Source organism: Musa acuminata, chromosome BXJ1-4 (genome assembly GCF_036884655.1).
Source record: "Musa acuminata AAA Group cultivar baxijiao chromosome BXJ1-4, Cavendish_Baxijiao_AAA, whole genome shotgun sequence".
Taxonomy (NCBI): Eukaryota; Viridiplantae; Streptophyta; class Magnoliopsida; order Zingiberales; family Musaceae; genus Musa; species Musa acuminata.
In genome coordinates, this window is record NC_088330.1 from 1,828,675 (window position 1) to 1,844,929 (window position 16,255).

The window sequence follows — 16,255 nt, forward strand, 5'->3', positions numbered from 1 at the left end:
GGATAAGAAGACTATATTCACGAATCAAATTATTATCACTCACGTCATAAATAAACAATCTGATTTCTTGTATAGAAGTACTGAATATTGATTATTCTGCATAATTATAAAGGCATTCCGATTCATTGTGTCAACGTGACGAAGGAATCGGTATATGAATGAAAGGAATCTATCTATATGTAGCATGATTAAGATGGAAGATTGCTGAAAGCTTTTGCTCCACTTGATTTCCATCTCCTCCCATTTGTACGTATTATAATGTAAACATTGATAGACATCACATATTTGCGTTTCGATTGCACCATGCACATCTTTAGTCTTCTCTTAGAAGAGCTACTGTGGTTGACAATGCCTGAGGAAATGGGAGGAACGACAGAAGAAACAAACTACTACTGTTTCCAAGCTGTCATTGTGCAAGTATAGTGATGAGCTCGAGAAATCCTCTTAACATACCAAATAGATAGGTAATAGAGAAGACGAAGAAGATACTAATGTATACTTACCAGTGCTGCTTGCTACATGTGTCATGTGCACGAGGAGAAAGAAGGCAGCCATGAACTCCTCTCCTTCTGCGTCCAATAAAAACCTCACTACATCTCTCTTCTCGATTCCGCCATGCCTTCGCTCCTCGTGGCTGCGATGCTCTCCGGCTGCCTCTCTCCGTCCAACTCCAACCGCCCCGAGAGCGGCCTCGATTGAGCTAGATCGGTGCTGGCGTCCGGCCAGCCGGACCGCATTGCTTTGGACGCGATATGACCTGGGAGGAGGCCGCTGAGCACGTTGTTGCCATACTCAGCCGACGGCACGCCGTAGGGCTTTGCATCGAAGCTTGTCGGCATGGCATGCGTGTAATTGGCTTGGAGTAGAGAGGGTTGAAGTGGGGATTGAAAGTTGAGGGCGGGAGGAGATTGGCTGTGTCCTCCACCGAGGCCAAGATCTTGATAAGGTAGTTGGTAGTCGCTGTTGTGGTTATCAGTAGGAGTACAGGTATTGACACTATATGCAGTAGTTGTGGGGATCAAAGCTGGAGGAGAAGAAGAAAAGGAGGAGATGGAATTAGTCGTAGTAGGAAGGGACGGAGATTGGACCTTTTGGGGGAAGGGCCGGAGGAGGAAAGGGGGCGGAGGGGCGTCGGTGGGACAACGGAAGCCCACGGAAGCAGAGTGGAAGAGATCGAAGCGGGAGCGGGCGAAGGGGGAAGAGGACGCGGCGGCGAAGGGAGGGGATGGGATGCCGGTGAATTCCTGTACCATGGCCCGGAAGTTGGACGTGTCGGTGGTGAGCACAGTCGTCGGGGCCCGGCGCGAGGCCCTAGAGCGCTTCTTCGAGCTCCGCGACCCTGCAGCTGCCGCAGCGGTGGGGACGGGCTGTTGCACTGACGACATCGACGACGACGACTGGCAGACGGCGGCAGCGGTGCAATTGGAGGAGTCAAGATGAGAGCAAAGCCAAGGCACCGCAGCGGCGGAGTCGAGGGGGAGGAGCGAGGTGGAGGAGTTGAGGTAGGAGATGGACGGGTAGTCGAAGAAGTGCTGGCCGTCGGATAGCGGTGCCGGTGGGAGGGTGGTGGCGCCAGCTACGGAGGAGGAGCTGAAGAAGGCGGAGAGGGAGTCGACATGGGAGTCAAAGTCATCATCGCCGCCGCCGCCGCTGTTTGACTGGAGGCTACCACGGTTACCAGAGTCCATGGTATAGCTTGTAGAAGACAGAGAGAGGGTGAAGGAAACAGTACTCCAGGAGGAGGAAGAAGAAGCTGCTATTATCTCAATTCAAGAACTGATGGCAAACACGGAGACGAAAGCTATCATTCTCCCAATAAACGTAGATCAGATCACTCTTTTCCAAGAAGGATACGCGGGAAGAGAAGATCAGAGAAGAGGAAGGATCAATCAGCACTCAGCCATGGGTTTTGAGGGAGGAGAATGGGAGAGGACGGACAAGGAAGGTTCTTTGTAGCTTCTGTTTTCGTGTTTTCTGGTAACTAAAAAATGGCTCCTTCATCCCACGTTTCCACTTACAAAAAGAATAAAAAAATCTTTTAATTAAGGGAAAATTCTTTCTACTTTTTGATAGATTTCGGGGTTAGAATTGTGGGGGGCAAAATCCAAGCCACTTATCATTGTCGCAATTGGTGTCCAACACATACAGACTGCCGTCAATTCCAATTAAGCATGATAGAATAATTACAATTATTAGATAGCAATAACACACCCACTTGAGTTGGATTAGAACGTCTAATCGACCTAATTAGATAGATAGATAGATAGATAGATTGTGAATTATCTTGGGGGGATATACACTACTCATCAACCGAAGTTGCACAAGTACACATCACTCCCATGACCCTACAACAGAAGAACTCTTAATTGTATCTGAGCTTGTTCTCATCACAGTTCTCCAAGTCACAACACTTCAGTGGCTCCCTCATCCATCCCTTTCACCAGCAAAGCTGATCTCACAAGCAACAGGTGGGCTCAATTGGATCCAGTGCTGTAGTCACAGTACAAGTGTACTGCCTTCCATGCACTGTCATGGGATAAGTTGGACAAACTGCAGCAGAGAAGGCAATACAAGTTTCTTCCTTCAGTTTAAGAGGTCCAACATCCACAGTGGAGTAGTTCATTGATATAGCTATATAATGTTTGAAGAGGACTTCAAGTCATTTGCATTTCTTTTTACCTTAATTGAAGTCATTTTACTACACACAACGATTTGACCAACGAAGATCTTTTTGACCTATCTCCTATATTGGATGCTAATTCAGTGGAGTGTGCAGTATTTAATGATTTCCAGCTTTACTCTATTATACAGCTTTCGTGTTAGGTTAGAATTTGACCATGTTTTCTCCTTCTGTAATTGGAAAGGTGTCATCTTTTTTCTCTGTGGCGTTTCTATGATTGAAAGAGATCTATATATCTGAGTATTTAGACTGATGCAGCATATTGATATCAGGCACAAGTACAAAAATCTGAGAACGAACATATTTGCAACATGTTTGTACAAGTTTTCATAAGTAGTTGTGTTCTTAATTTTTATTAATGTAGTTTGAAACTTAATGGATATTAACAACTTAAAAAGAATGCAGAAATGCAATCATCATTTACTTGAGGAGGATTATTTATTGTATTAGCTTGCTATGCTCTCGTATCCCTTCTTTAAGAAGATGCAATAAGTTTATGTAAGAAATAAAAAAAATGAAAAAGTATTCCAGTGATGCATCTGATTCCTAACCATAATAAATCCACCTACCAGTGATGCATTGGATGTCATATCTAATAGTTGAAAAGGCAGCCATATGTTCTAATATTATTAATGAATCCACCACCAAGTGTGCTGGATTTCATATCTAATAGCTGGGAAGAGATGACAACCATTTGTTTAAAGGAGTTCTCTTCTGCAGTATAAGATATCAGAAGAGCTTATATGATCATCAGAAAGCTTCTGAGGCTTACACCCCATGCGTGGCTAGTTTTGTTCCAAGCTTGATGTGTTCGTCCGCTGAACTCACAAACAAATAAGAAGCAAAATTCGACTCGAATGTTGCAGAAGATGGGGCAATCTTCTTAGAGAACTTTCCGGGTCCATTACGGAACAGCTAAAGTAATGTGGCTCATGTTGTTCAACTGATAGATACTGCTTGAGGAGGACTCCATCCATGCCCATGAAAACTACCTTCCTAAATCACTTCAACCTCATATCATCTCTCTCTTGTTTCTTCTTCTGTTCAAGAGACGTATTTGTAGGGTAGTTTTGACTCCGATTCAATTCAAATCAGAATCGAATTAAGTACTCAATAGAATCAGAATTCAAATAAGTTCCATAATATAGTTAGCACTTTAAAATCAAAATCTAGTAATGAAATCTTTTAATCTTTTTTTTTGTTTTTATCAATGCGAACCGATGGTTTGAATCAAAATTGAAGCCGAAATCACTTGAAACAACGGAAGATTATCCTCTTTTAGACCCAATGGTTTCGGAGCTGAAATTGCTTGGAACCAAAACTGTTAATTTCAGATGTATGTTTCATGAAACTTAAAACTATTAATTCCGGGAGCATGATCAGATGTGTTGTAGGGTTTATTAGTTCTGGGATAAAGAAGATGGATAACAGTGAAGGTGCACATCCACTTCCAAGTTCTGGAGGATGAGTCCTTTCAATGACAAAGCTTGGGTAGTGTTGCTTCTTTTGCATATCTTCTTTCTCTTGACTTGACTCCATATTCCAGAGGACGGGCCGAATTAGAAAGATACGGGCCAAACAGCTCAAGATGCTTGATGCTTATGGATTGTAATTGATCTGTCTTCTGTGGCTCCAACTTGTGACCCAGTAATTTTTGTTCTTGGCTGTAAGTTCTTTTGGATGTTAATCAACATGATACGTATTTTGGGTGGACAAAGGTGCATCACAATTGTCTGAAGCAATAATGACATGAATGAGAATTGATGAGAAAGGTAAGGTTGCATCTCACATCCCTTCTTTATCAGATAACATTGTATTACTTGCCATGTTCTTAGCTCAATTCTGTTTGATTATGTTTTAGATCGTTGTCAAGAAAGATGAATTCCATCAATGTATCAGAAGATGTGGCTGTTGGGTAACTTTTCACCGAACAAGCAGAAAGCTATATTTCCTGAGCAAATTTGCATGTCCAAGCTTTGATGGAAATGATAGCTTTCGCTGTCATTATTAGAGATCCAAATGAATGCCCTCCTCAATTAGCTAGCTACCTGTAGATATAATTTTTCTTGAGATAAGGTAAAGAGTTTGTGTAATACAGATCAATTTGTTGGTGCCCAACATTGGATGAAATCAGTTGGCAATTTTGTGGACAACAAAATTGATCTTTCCATCAACATGAGACCCCTTAACTACAAAGATAGAAACAGCTAAATCAAACATCTCTTTTGCAAGAATAATCCTTCACACCTTGTTGCTGCCTCCCTTTCATGACCTACCTGGAAGGGTACCCAACCAATGTTGAAGACAACAGATCTTCCATATTGCTGAGATTCCACTCACTCTTTTCAAGTGGGTCTGACAGAGATCCAAGATGGCCATCGTCCCATGTTTGAGAACACATGTGAGGTGGTGAAGATAAACTCTTCCTGTGGAAAATAATTTTCATGTGCTCATTGGGTTTACTGGTGTCAGTCACTTGTTGGAAACACGAGACATGTGTGTAGGTAAAGAACAGTGGATGACCCCTCTGCATGGTCCAACTTTTCTGAAGCTCCCAACCTCTTTGATTGTGATACAGCAACTTCTGTCGATAAAGGTATATTATATGGTGTGGGTGAAGATGATAAAGTAGTAGGATTGGTTTCAGAGTTCTGTAGCTGCTGGATGCTATTTGGAAAGGGGACTGACAGCTTCTGAGGATGAAACTAAGTATGCTGCTAATTTTTGTAGGTTTTAAGACTGAAACATGACTTCAACACAAGTACAAAGCATAAATGGAGCAAAAGAACATGATTATGAGAAGGGTTTATGGAGATTCAGGTGAGGAGAGGAGAGACGTAATTGGCTGCTGATGGAAACGCTTATTCCAATCAGAATTCGTAGATCCTACCTTTTTCTCTTCACCAAAGAGGGACCAAAATGGGAAACTAAAAAGACGACTTCAGGGTGTGGGTTTCTTCTTCCTTTTACAACGCATCAGAAAGAGACTGAAGAAAGTGACATTCCGACTGAAGGGAGACTCAAAGAAGAAAATAATTTGCCTACTTATGGACGTTGCAACTACTGACAAGTCTCTTAAGATGAACTTGCCATATATTCCACACACAAATCCAAGTATATATTTCAGTTTCCAAACATAAAGTAAATTAGTTTATCCTAAGAACAACATGCTATTTCTCTCTCCATTGCAGAGAGATCAAGAAAGCTAACTTTTGTTTCTCCATTGTACATAGTTCTACTTACAAAATTTAGCTTCATTGAGGGGCAGGAAAGCCAAGTTTTTTGCAGCGCTTTCAAACCCCGAAAGAACTCATAATAAGAAAAGGATAATGAAATGCTCTCTCTCTCTCTCTCTCTCTCTTTCTCTCCTTTTATTCTTAAACGCGGGATGAAATGAAGTCCCATCTCATTCAATCCCAGGCATACCCCAAAGTTTTAAAGGGGTAGTAGTGCCATGGCACATCCCCTTCGTGCTTACTACTCCAAGCCATCCTCCAAAGAGAGGCGCTTCCACTCCACCAGGCGAAGTAAGAACTCCATGACCTACAATAATAATAATAATCCAAAGATCACATCAGCAATTTCACACCCCGCACACAAACTTCCATTTGTCTGTATAATACATGAGGTTACACTAATTACTTCAGAGGGCCGTCGCAGGAAATAAGAAGCATTCGTCTCCTTTGGAAACTCTGAAACGAGGATCCCAATGCCTCGGCCTCTATCACGTAAAACCTAACAAAATCACGTCACATTCTTCCTGTTATCAACATCACTAACTCATGAACTTTAGAGGCAAACAAGGTAAATGGAGATTGCATGTATACCTTAAAAGCATCTTCATCGGTGAGATCATCTCCGATGTAAACAGGCAATACATTTTTGGAGTCAGCAAAACCTATAGGAATCAGAAGAAGTTGATGCTTCGTTAATGGAATAATTAGAACGCCAAACCAATGCTACTCTTCGGTTTACCAAGTGAGTCTAATAGGAACTGCAAGGCCCTCCCCTTGTCCCATTTAATAATGGGACGGATCTCCAGTACCTAAATATGTAGTGAACGAGGAACACAAGTCACATCCATGTTATGGTGTTAAGCTCAAAAAAGAGAGAGAAACACTTCACCTTTCTCCCTGGAGTGATCCGCAACATGGGGTATTCCTTCAACACGAACCACACCTGCTCCAGCAGCACTCTCCAATGCTGCATATAGTTCATACACAGAGAAGGATAAGATGAAAAGATTTTGTTTCCCATGCATGATGGCATGGAACAAGCAGTTGGTCCTCGAGTGTGAGCTCACGGCTGACCTTTTCATCTACACATCTAAAGTGAACAGACACACAGAACTTGTTGTTCTCCAACTTGGCACCAGGAATGGGTTTGGTCTTCTCCGACAGCGCTTTGTGAACCTGAAGGAGAAAGCAAATGTTGGTGATCATGTATAATGCTATAGTTTCATGTACAGATCAGAGACACTTGGAAGATGAACCAAACCTTCTTTATCATGGGCAGGAATTCGCTTGCCGGTTGAAAGAGAACAGTTTTTTTCTGGACAACGAAGACGAGAGAGAAGCATAAATGTGTGAGAGAAATTTTCTTGATTTTGATGTAATAACAGGGAAAATGAGTGGTACCTTCTTGGTGTATTTAGTTCCTTTGGGAACTTCGATGTCCATGCCATGGCTTCCAGCGTAGTGCAACTCGGTCAATTTTACGAAGTCAAACAACTACAGATCATGGGAGTCAAATGGTGAGCAGAGGAAACAGAGAGACGGACATTACTGACACATGTTATGTCTTGGAGTTGGGTGTTCACTGCACCTTGCTTCGGCACCGCCCGCTCACAATCGCGGTGGGGAAGCACCCTGCCACTTCCTTCACGGCAGCTCTCATCTGATCCTCCCAAGACAACCAATCGAATGATCACAATATCATCTTTTGATGAATTGGGGCACGCAATAAAGAGATGAAAGAATGGAAGACTCACTGCATCCGACATGAATGCAGAGTCGGGATCATCGACGATGGGGGACAGCGTCCCGTCGTAGTCCAAGAACATTACGATTTGCTTTCCTTTGGTGGCTTTCATGAGCTGCTCAAACTTACTCAAAGCAGATGGATGCCGCACCTGCTCCAGCAAAACATGACTATCAGCAATCGGGAGATCCGACCTTTTTGGATTAAAGGACGAACGCAATTGAACTATAAGCGCTTACGATCCATGCTGAGTGCTCATTCTGTTCGCGCTCTATGATGGGCACCGCGGCAGCGCTGGCCGCAACCTTCGCGTGGATGGGAGAGGAAGCTTTCATCGACTCCAGCCACGCGTTGGTCCAGCTCTCGCCGAGCTCGACCTGAGAAAGGTGCTTCTTCCTGATAGCGGCTGCAGCGGAGGCGCCACCACGGCGAGGCGGGGGGTAGGGGAACAGGACCGGGGGTTTGGCTGCCGCCGCCACCGTGATAGCTGGCGTTGCCTCCGGCACGACCACATTCTGATTCGTCATGGCGGCGAGGAGTAAAGTTCGGTTCTTTTTCGTTCCCTTCGCTAAAAATGGGATTTTTAAGGATTTTGAGGGTTGCTAGGGCGGTGGTAGTGGTTGAGATTGGGGAGTTGGCGACGGAGCGATGTCGCGGTGGGCGGTGTATTTATGGGAGCGAGGAGAACACAAGGCGACGAAGGCCGGGGCCCACGCCCAGGTGGTTGGCGGCCGTCGGGCCCGCCGCCTCGAACTGGTTCGCCGCCTTCAACGTCGCGGCGAACGCAGCACGCGCCAGCGTCGGGTCCACGTGTGATGCGCACGTGTCGAGCCTGCAGCGCCAACAAATCTAAAAGCCAGATAACAAATGGCGGTAGCACTATTTTTCACCCTATAAAATTATGAAGTTTACGAATTAATTCTTCTTACTACTTATTAAGATCGTGCAATTATAAAAGAATATGATCATTAAATTTGGTCAATAAAAATTTGAGCCACGTGGTTGATGAATCCAAATATTACTATGCACTAATTAAATAATATCATATCAATAAAAAATCTAAAAGATCATTTTCCTATTACCGTCTTCATTTGTTTTTATAAGATGTCTTTATCGTTTTTCTCATATAATATTTTTATTTTTCTTTCTTTCAGTGCACATCGCTTTCACCTGTTGGTGTCACCTATCATTTCTTATCTATATCTCTATCGTCTTTATCCCCTATTTCGACTACGAGGTTTTGTTGTCTTTATATAGTATCCTTGTCTATCGTCTTACATCTCTCCTTTTTTCACTTCGTGATTTTGTTATTCTTTGTACTACGATCTTGTCCACTTGTTATATTTGCCGGTTTTGCTCCTTTCCTATCTGTCGCCTTTATTCCTTACCTATCACTATAAAGCTTTGCCCTTGTTGACTTATCATGCTCATCACCTCTACCTCTATGTGCCTCGTATCACTTGTCACCTTTGTCTATGTGCACCTTTCTCAACCCATTACATATGTCACATTGGCTCTTCCTTTGTTTCATGAGGCGAAGGTGATAATCACGATGAGAGGGGAAGAGCGCACAAAAGCAAAGATGATAATTGTGATGAGCAAGACCCCTCGGTGATAGGTAGGGGGAGGAGGTGACAAGTGAGGAAGAGTGTGTGACACCAACAAAGCGATACATGATAGAGACAATCGATGACTATGAAAGAGAAAGAAATTTATAAGGTTAAAAAAATAAAAGATTCTATTTAGGAAAATGAAAAGAGGAGATACCTTATCAAAACATAAAAAAGGAAATTTTTTTAGGAAATCATTCAAATCTAAAAAGAATATGCTTTTTCTATAATCATTGAGCTCAATCTAAACCTGAATTTATTATAGATTTTTTGCTCATAATAAATTTAAATTAACTTAAGATGAAAATAAAATATGAGATACAAGATATATGTATTGTTATCTTTTGCCTTCGGAAAACACATTCCTCGATTGATAATTTTCTTGATCATATTCTCTTGAGAAGAACTTTTCATTTTCTAGATGTGATCCAAATAGAATCAATCTCCATATATTATTAGATTGACAATTGATATGGGAAATCTAACATACAAGTAATTCGTTAACACGTTAGATCTGACTATACACCTTGTCATTCTGATATGATAGTTAAATCGTCATCTATAGGAATGCTGGTTCAATGCGGACAAAACAACCTATTAAACCAGAATGACAACTTGTGACCCTCCAGCATCATTAGCATAAACATTGATTGCCTTATAATTATAGCATTTGACAATTTGACTCATGATTAGTTGAATATTTGGCATAATTGTTTTTAGAATTACTCGTCTGCTCTAATCTAATGGCTACATGTAAAAGGTCCTCTGAGTGCTTCTTTGACTCTAGAGGTAGAAAAATATTATCTTATTATTTTAGAATCATATAAAATCATACTAATTTAAGCATCGAAAGTGTCTATGAATCATCATATGCTATAATTTCAAAGGATCAGGAATCCATCGTTTTCCCAAAATCCAACCTATGACAAGAGTTAAGAAGTTAGACTCATATAATATAATGATAAAATTTGATCGTATTACTAAGTCTTATTTTCATCGAGAAGAATGAGATTAAGCAAAAAAAAACAAAAGATGAATAATACATACGAAACAAGTAGCGTGAGCCCAAAACCAGCTGCCATGTTCTTTACAGTGTGTTGAGTAATTTTTATGAGAGGATTCCATTAAAAAAGAACACATCCAGATTTTCTGATAGCATTAAAGATCAAGACACTAATCAAAATCTGTTCTTGGAGAGCAAGACACGAGAGTGGTGTTAATTACAACACACGCAGACATAAGAATGAACTGTTACTTTTATCATGATATCTTATAGTACTTACATATAAAAATGTATCTATGTTTGGGAGGTGGTGCTGTGAATAAACAAAAAGACATTTATCGTCTTCCAAAATTGTGTTCCTCTCTCATGGTTTAGGGTTCTGAACTGTACCCCTTGTGACTCGCTAAAAGTCAATGCTTCCTTCCATGTACCTAATTCTCATCTTTTGGATCTGCGTGCAGAAGCCTTCAGAAAAATAAAAGGAGTAGTTGGCTGTCTTACTTTTAGTTTAATACGTAGAATCTATCACAGATTTGCACCAGCTTTAAATTATTATATCGATGGTTTCAACGTTAAAACTCTATGTTCCAGACTGAGCTCACTGTAAAGAAAATTCCCACGCAACAATTACAATCTTTGCTGAAGGAACCCTCCGTTTATTACACCAAACAATCAATATTCTTCACTGCTGCATAAAAATATTTGATTGCTAAGTATTCAGGAGTCATGAAATGATTCAAGCTAATCAGAGGATTAGGTATTCAAATAAGAATTTTTTTATAATTTAAATTTTTTTATTTATTCGATAAATATTTCATGTATATGTAAATCTTGGTGGTGGGAGAGCAACATATGAGAAAATAATTTGGGTGATTCAACTTATTTGAAGGATCAGAATCCAAATAAGAAAAAAAATTTATGATTTAGAATTTATTTAGTCTATAAATAGACTAAATAACTTAATCAAACTTATGATTTGATAACAATAAAATTTTTAGCTTTCTTTGTGGAGAATCAAATTGTGTAATTTTATGTTAATTTTCTGGTTTGTTATTTAAAATTTGAAGTTTTTCTTTCGAACAAAAGATCCAATGATTAAAAAATCAATAAAAATTTTAGCTTTCTTTGTAGAGCATCAAATTGTGTAATTTTATGTTAATTTTCTGGTTTGTTCTTTAAATTTTGAAGTTTTTCTTTCGAACAAAAGATCCAATGATTAAAAATTCGATAAAGATGTTTATATTTTGATGGAAGAAAGAGTTTTACTTAATGAGGGTGAAAGTTGTTATTCAACAAAACATAGTAAATATGTTAGGGGGACGAACAGACAAACTTGAACTCCATATGATCGATAAAAATTCATAAGGAGCTCAAATATATTTTTTACGACGCACACAAATAGATAAAAATACTCAATTATTGTTTAGGTTAGTAAATATTTTATGAGTAGTTATATGATTTAATTACTTGAAGTAAGAAAAGAATCCTTTGTGATTCAAAATTTATTTATCTTATAAATAATTAATTTATAAGAGAAATAAATTTTATATTAATTTTTAATTTGTTTTTAAATAATTAAACATTTTCTTTTGATTTTAAAAGTGTTTTTAATGAAAAAGAATGGGTGATTTTTTTGATGTCGAGACTCCATATGGAAGACATATGGATTACACGCTCTTGCAGAATCCAGCCAAGCGTTTCTTGTTTGCTTACATTTCTTCCGATGAAGACACACACACGCATTGATCCAGTGCAAGTTCATCAGGGCTCCGCAAGGATCATTTTCTTGCCTTCTTCGTGAGACATGAGGTGGACGATTACGCTCCATCTCCCTGACGTTTGTCGAAGTGGGATCCGGATTCGGGTTTCCGTGTCAGAAACCTGAGAGCTTCCAGTGACACGTTCCCTGAGCTCTTCTCCCCTCGCACCACTCGAGGCGTTGTTGCCACCTATATTTATCTTTATCAAGTGATCACTTATCAACGGCTGCCTGCCCAAAGCCTGCCATGGTGGTCTCTATCCATCTTTCTCGCTTTGGTGGAGTCTCGAAGCATGAAGATTACCACTTCGGCCTCCCAGATATTTCTTTGCTTTTTGTTTGTTGCTTTGCATGCCATTCAAATAGCTTATCCATGTCTGCACCTACATGTCTGCAAACCGTAAGCAATGACGGTCTTGTGGAGGTGTTGGCCTTCGAGTACCAAGATAAAAAAAAGAGAAGAGATAAAAATTCAAACATCAAGAACGAATCAGAATAATTTAAAATATAAATAACTTAATCCTTCAATCAGTGCTTTGCAACCCTGTTTCTCTCCCTTAATCAGACTTGATGCCTGATAAATAGATATCACACCTCTATTTATAGTCTAAACTAATGACACTTAAAATATATCAGAATTTATTATAATTCAATCTAAAATATATAAATCTTTATCTTGATATTATTTGAACAAATAAAACTTATATTAATATTATCTTAACACTCTCATAATGCTAATATATTTAATTATAAATTTATGCATTCAAATAAAAAAATTCTTTTCTAATCGTAGATTTGTTAGAAAAAAAAATTTCCCTGAAACTCTCACTTGAGTGTTGACTCGATCTATCAATATGTTTCTTTAAAAAAATATGAATTCTTCATCTCTTTGAATCAATTTTGTATCTTCATTTTTTTCACAATTTATAGGTTTTTCAACTTCAATAAACTTACTCCACCTTGAACATAAAATCCCATTTGTTTGGTTCATCATTAACGGATTGACATGCAAAAGGTAAATTTTTAGATTTATCATCTCCTCTTAGATGCTGCCTTTTTAAATAGCAAAATCTTTCAATATGATCATACTTTTTTATAATAATAATACTGAATATTCCTCTTATAATAATCATGATTATTACCTTCCATGTTTCTTTCCTTTTGGTGATCAAATTTATTGTCTTATCTGTCTCTTGGACTATTATTTTCTTTTTCTTCCTCCTTGAAAATATTTAATTTACTTTGTAAGATATGCTCAATATATGTATTTTAAGATCTATTCAACTTATCCTCATGTGATTGTAAAGAACTAAGCAATCCACTAACCTGTAACTTAGATAAATCTTTTGATTCTTCGGTGGCATCATATCTATCCATAAAACTTTTTAAAAAATTTTCAATATTTTTTTAATAAAAAATTAATTCACTATATCTTTTCATCTAATTTACTATCTCCATAACTCTTGAAAAATAGGTTTATATTGTTTATCCATAAATAAATTCTCAAAATTCTTTAAAAAAAAATTAAAATTTAATGGTCAATACCTTAGAATTACCATGATATTGTTACTCTAAGATATTCCAAGCATCCTTAGAATTTGTTACAGTTGAAATTCGAGAAAATATAATCTTACTAAGAAGATAAAGAGCATACAAATCCTTTATTTAATCTTCTTTAGTGGCTCTAGCTACATCATAATCTTCTTTAATAATATCCCATCGATCTTGTCACCTAAATCAAGTTTTTGTCATTACACTATATGTCAAATAATTATATCCTCTAAAAATGAGGACGTCAAGGACTCATCATAATTTTATCGAAAGTAGGTATCCTAAATCAATTAAATTTTTTATCTTGATATCTTCTAAACAAATAAAACTTATATTAGCAATCTTAACCATTGCTGCATGAGAGATGTTGTCTATGCAAACACGTGAGAAAAGGTCAATAATGTTTGTGTTCAATCAGCAACAAAGGAAAAGAAGCATGCATGAGGCACTAATGTCTTGCTAAAACAGAAGTTATACAAGAGACTGTGTTGCCATACTTTGAAGTGTATATCACTGTTTCAGAAATGTCATGAAAAAGACAGTGCACCAACTAAAGAGCTAGAAAGATAAACAATTACCAAGGAGTTGCGTTCTAACTGGTAGCAAGCCACCATCTTTAATGTTTCTTCTTCTTTTTTTGATTTAAAAGGTCAAAAAAAACATCTGACATATAGCATTGTCCAACACTTAAATATGTGTCATATATTGCACTTTTGCTCATCTCAGTGAAAGCCTATAACAAGTACAAGCTGAAGAAACCTTATATAAATTTTTCTTTGTAAATCTATATGACATATTTGAATGGCTATTCAAGACATCAATGCAGCCATTAGACACCACCGCAATCTTCTTAATAGGTTGTCAGCTAAACTCAAATATATTTTATATACCTTTAAGGACTAGTTTCACATGCATAAATGGGAGAGAATTATTCCATGAAAGAGGATTCAAACTGGAGAGAATGATGAATAATAAAAGTTGGAAGCATTTGGAATTAAAAATGTTAGGATAAGAGCTTTCAGAGGAAAGCTTGGATGTATGCCAAGAACCTACAAAGTGACTGATTTATATTAAGCATGCAGTCAAACCACAAATCTACCTGGACTTAACTCCCAAGCCTTTCACATGATCCAGCGCTCCTCCCTTGCTAGTTCAAATCCCCTGAATCAAGTCAGATTTCAGCAGCCAAAGCTGAAATTATCTTTCTGGCCATGGAGTGGTTTGGATGCATCAAACAACATGACAATAGAATGTGCTCTTTGTATCTTGGTTCTCCATTTCCATTAAATTTTGTTATTTTTTAGCTTCCTTTTTATCATCAGGTGGAGTTCAGAATACTGAAAGCCTTTTATTTTTTTTCTCTCAGCTGCAGTAGAAGTTGGTAATAAAGGAATATTTAGTTGGCAAGGTGGAGTTCCTCCGTGACAATTATTAGACCACCAATAAGAGACAAATTCAACAAGGAAAAGCCAATGTACTTACTGGCACCTGAGTGGAGAATGATTTGACTCATGAACACACACACACTCTCTCCGCAAATCAATCAATTGGTAGCCAAACAATGTACAGTGAGCCATATTTGCTATCCTAGGAGATGTAGTTTTGATGTGAAGGTCAATGTAGCATTAATCAATGCAGGTGATGAGTGGATAGACTTGGTAGGAAAGTGAGAAAAAAGTTATTATCATATGAAGGGAGGTGGGAATCAAGTCTCACTTAATTGCTCTAATAACAGAATGTATCAGAGATACTGGTTTGTACTTAGTTCAGCTTAATAACGAATCATTATTCTTATCTGGAGCCCATGAAATAATTAACCTATTGATTTGATAGGTCTAGAATTATATTGATCAAAATGTATAAGTTGTAATTAATAATAATAAATCCATGAACCTATTATAGATTAATTTACTATTCTCTTAACTTTCATGTAGGACTAAATGGATGTAGGGAGTTGACATTCTCGTTAGTGACCCAAAGTACTAGCATGATTTGTATATCAAATCAAACTAGAGACGTAATTATTTATTTTTTTGGGTCTTGACTAGCTATGATTCAAAGGTAGCTTATAATTAAGCTTTAGCTTGATGTATATGAGGCTTAGCTTATGATACATTTGATAACATGAATTGAGAACCTAATGTATATGTAAAATATGAATTGGTATTTGATAAATCTTTTTCAAATCATATTTGGCGTGGATGTTGTATTGTAAATACTCAAATGTTGATGCCAGATAGCAATAAATATTTTGACATTTATGAGATGTTAATAAATATTTTTAAAGCACCCTATGATATTCTCTAAAATTATAAAATTACCACCACATAATAGATACCCTAACTCTATTATATATATATATATATATATATATATATATATATATATATATATATATATATATATTTATCATTGACTCCTCTCACAAGTCCACAATGTCATTTGCTCCACTGAGTTACCTGCTTTGTTGCATCACAGATCTCAAGAACGGCACTAACTCTATTCTTAAATTTCTTTCCTATAGAATAATTCCATCGATATGTATAGAACATTCATTTATTTTCTTTTAATTTCTTTCCTATAGAACAATTCCATTGATTAATATAGAACAATGTAGATTTACCCATGTTTATGGATTATATATCTAAGCCATACAAATTTTTTTATAAGTT

At 37.9% G+C, this 16,255-nt stretch overlaps 2 protein-coding genes across 2 annotated transcripts; both read right to left on the bottom strand.

The window, feature by feature from the left end:
- Positions 1-284: 284 nt before the first annotated feature.
- LOC135586506 (uncharacterized) lies at positions 285-2,053 on the bottom strand. Its single transcript, XM_065155571.1, has 2 exons — positions 504-2,053; positions 285-403 (listed from the first exon to the last, which is right to left on the bottom strand). Exon 1 carries the CDS (start codon positions 1,686-1,688, stop codon positions 591-593), a length of 1,098 nt encoding a protein of 365 aa, XP_065011643.1. The 5' UTR covers positions 1,689-2,053; the 3' UTR covers positions 285-403; positions 504-590.
- Positions 2,054-5,836: 3,783 nt separating this feature from the next.
- On the bottom strand, positions 5,837-8,278 carry LOC103980322 (probable trehalose-phosphate phosphatase 6). Its single transcript, XM_009396688.3, has 11 exons — positions 7,900-8,278; positions 7,671-7,811; positions 7,505-7,576; positions 7,318-7,410; positions 7,178-7,231; positions 6,991-7,092; positions 6,806-6,883; positions 6,656-6,725; positions 6,508-6,578; positions 6,323-6,415; positions 5,837-6,223 (listed from the first exon to the last, which is right to left on the bottom strand). The coding sequence occupies exons 1-11, from the start codon at positions 8,185-8,187 to the stop codon at positions 6,158-6,160; spliced, it is 1,128 nt and encodes a 375-aa protein (XP_009394963.2). The 5' UTR covers positions 8,188-8,278; the 3' UTR covers positions 5,837-6,157.
- Positions 8,279-16,255: the final 7,977 nt, after the last annotated feature.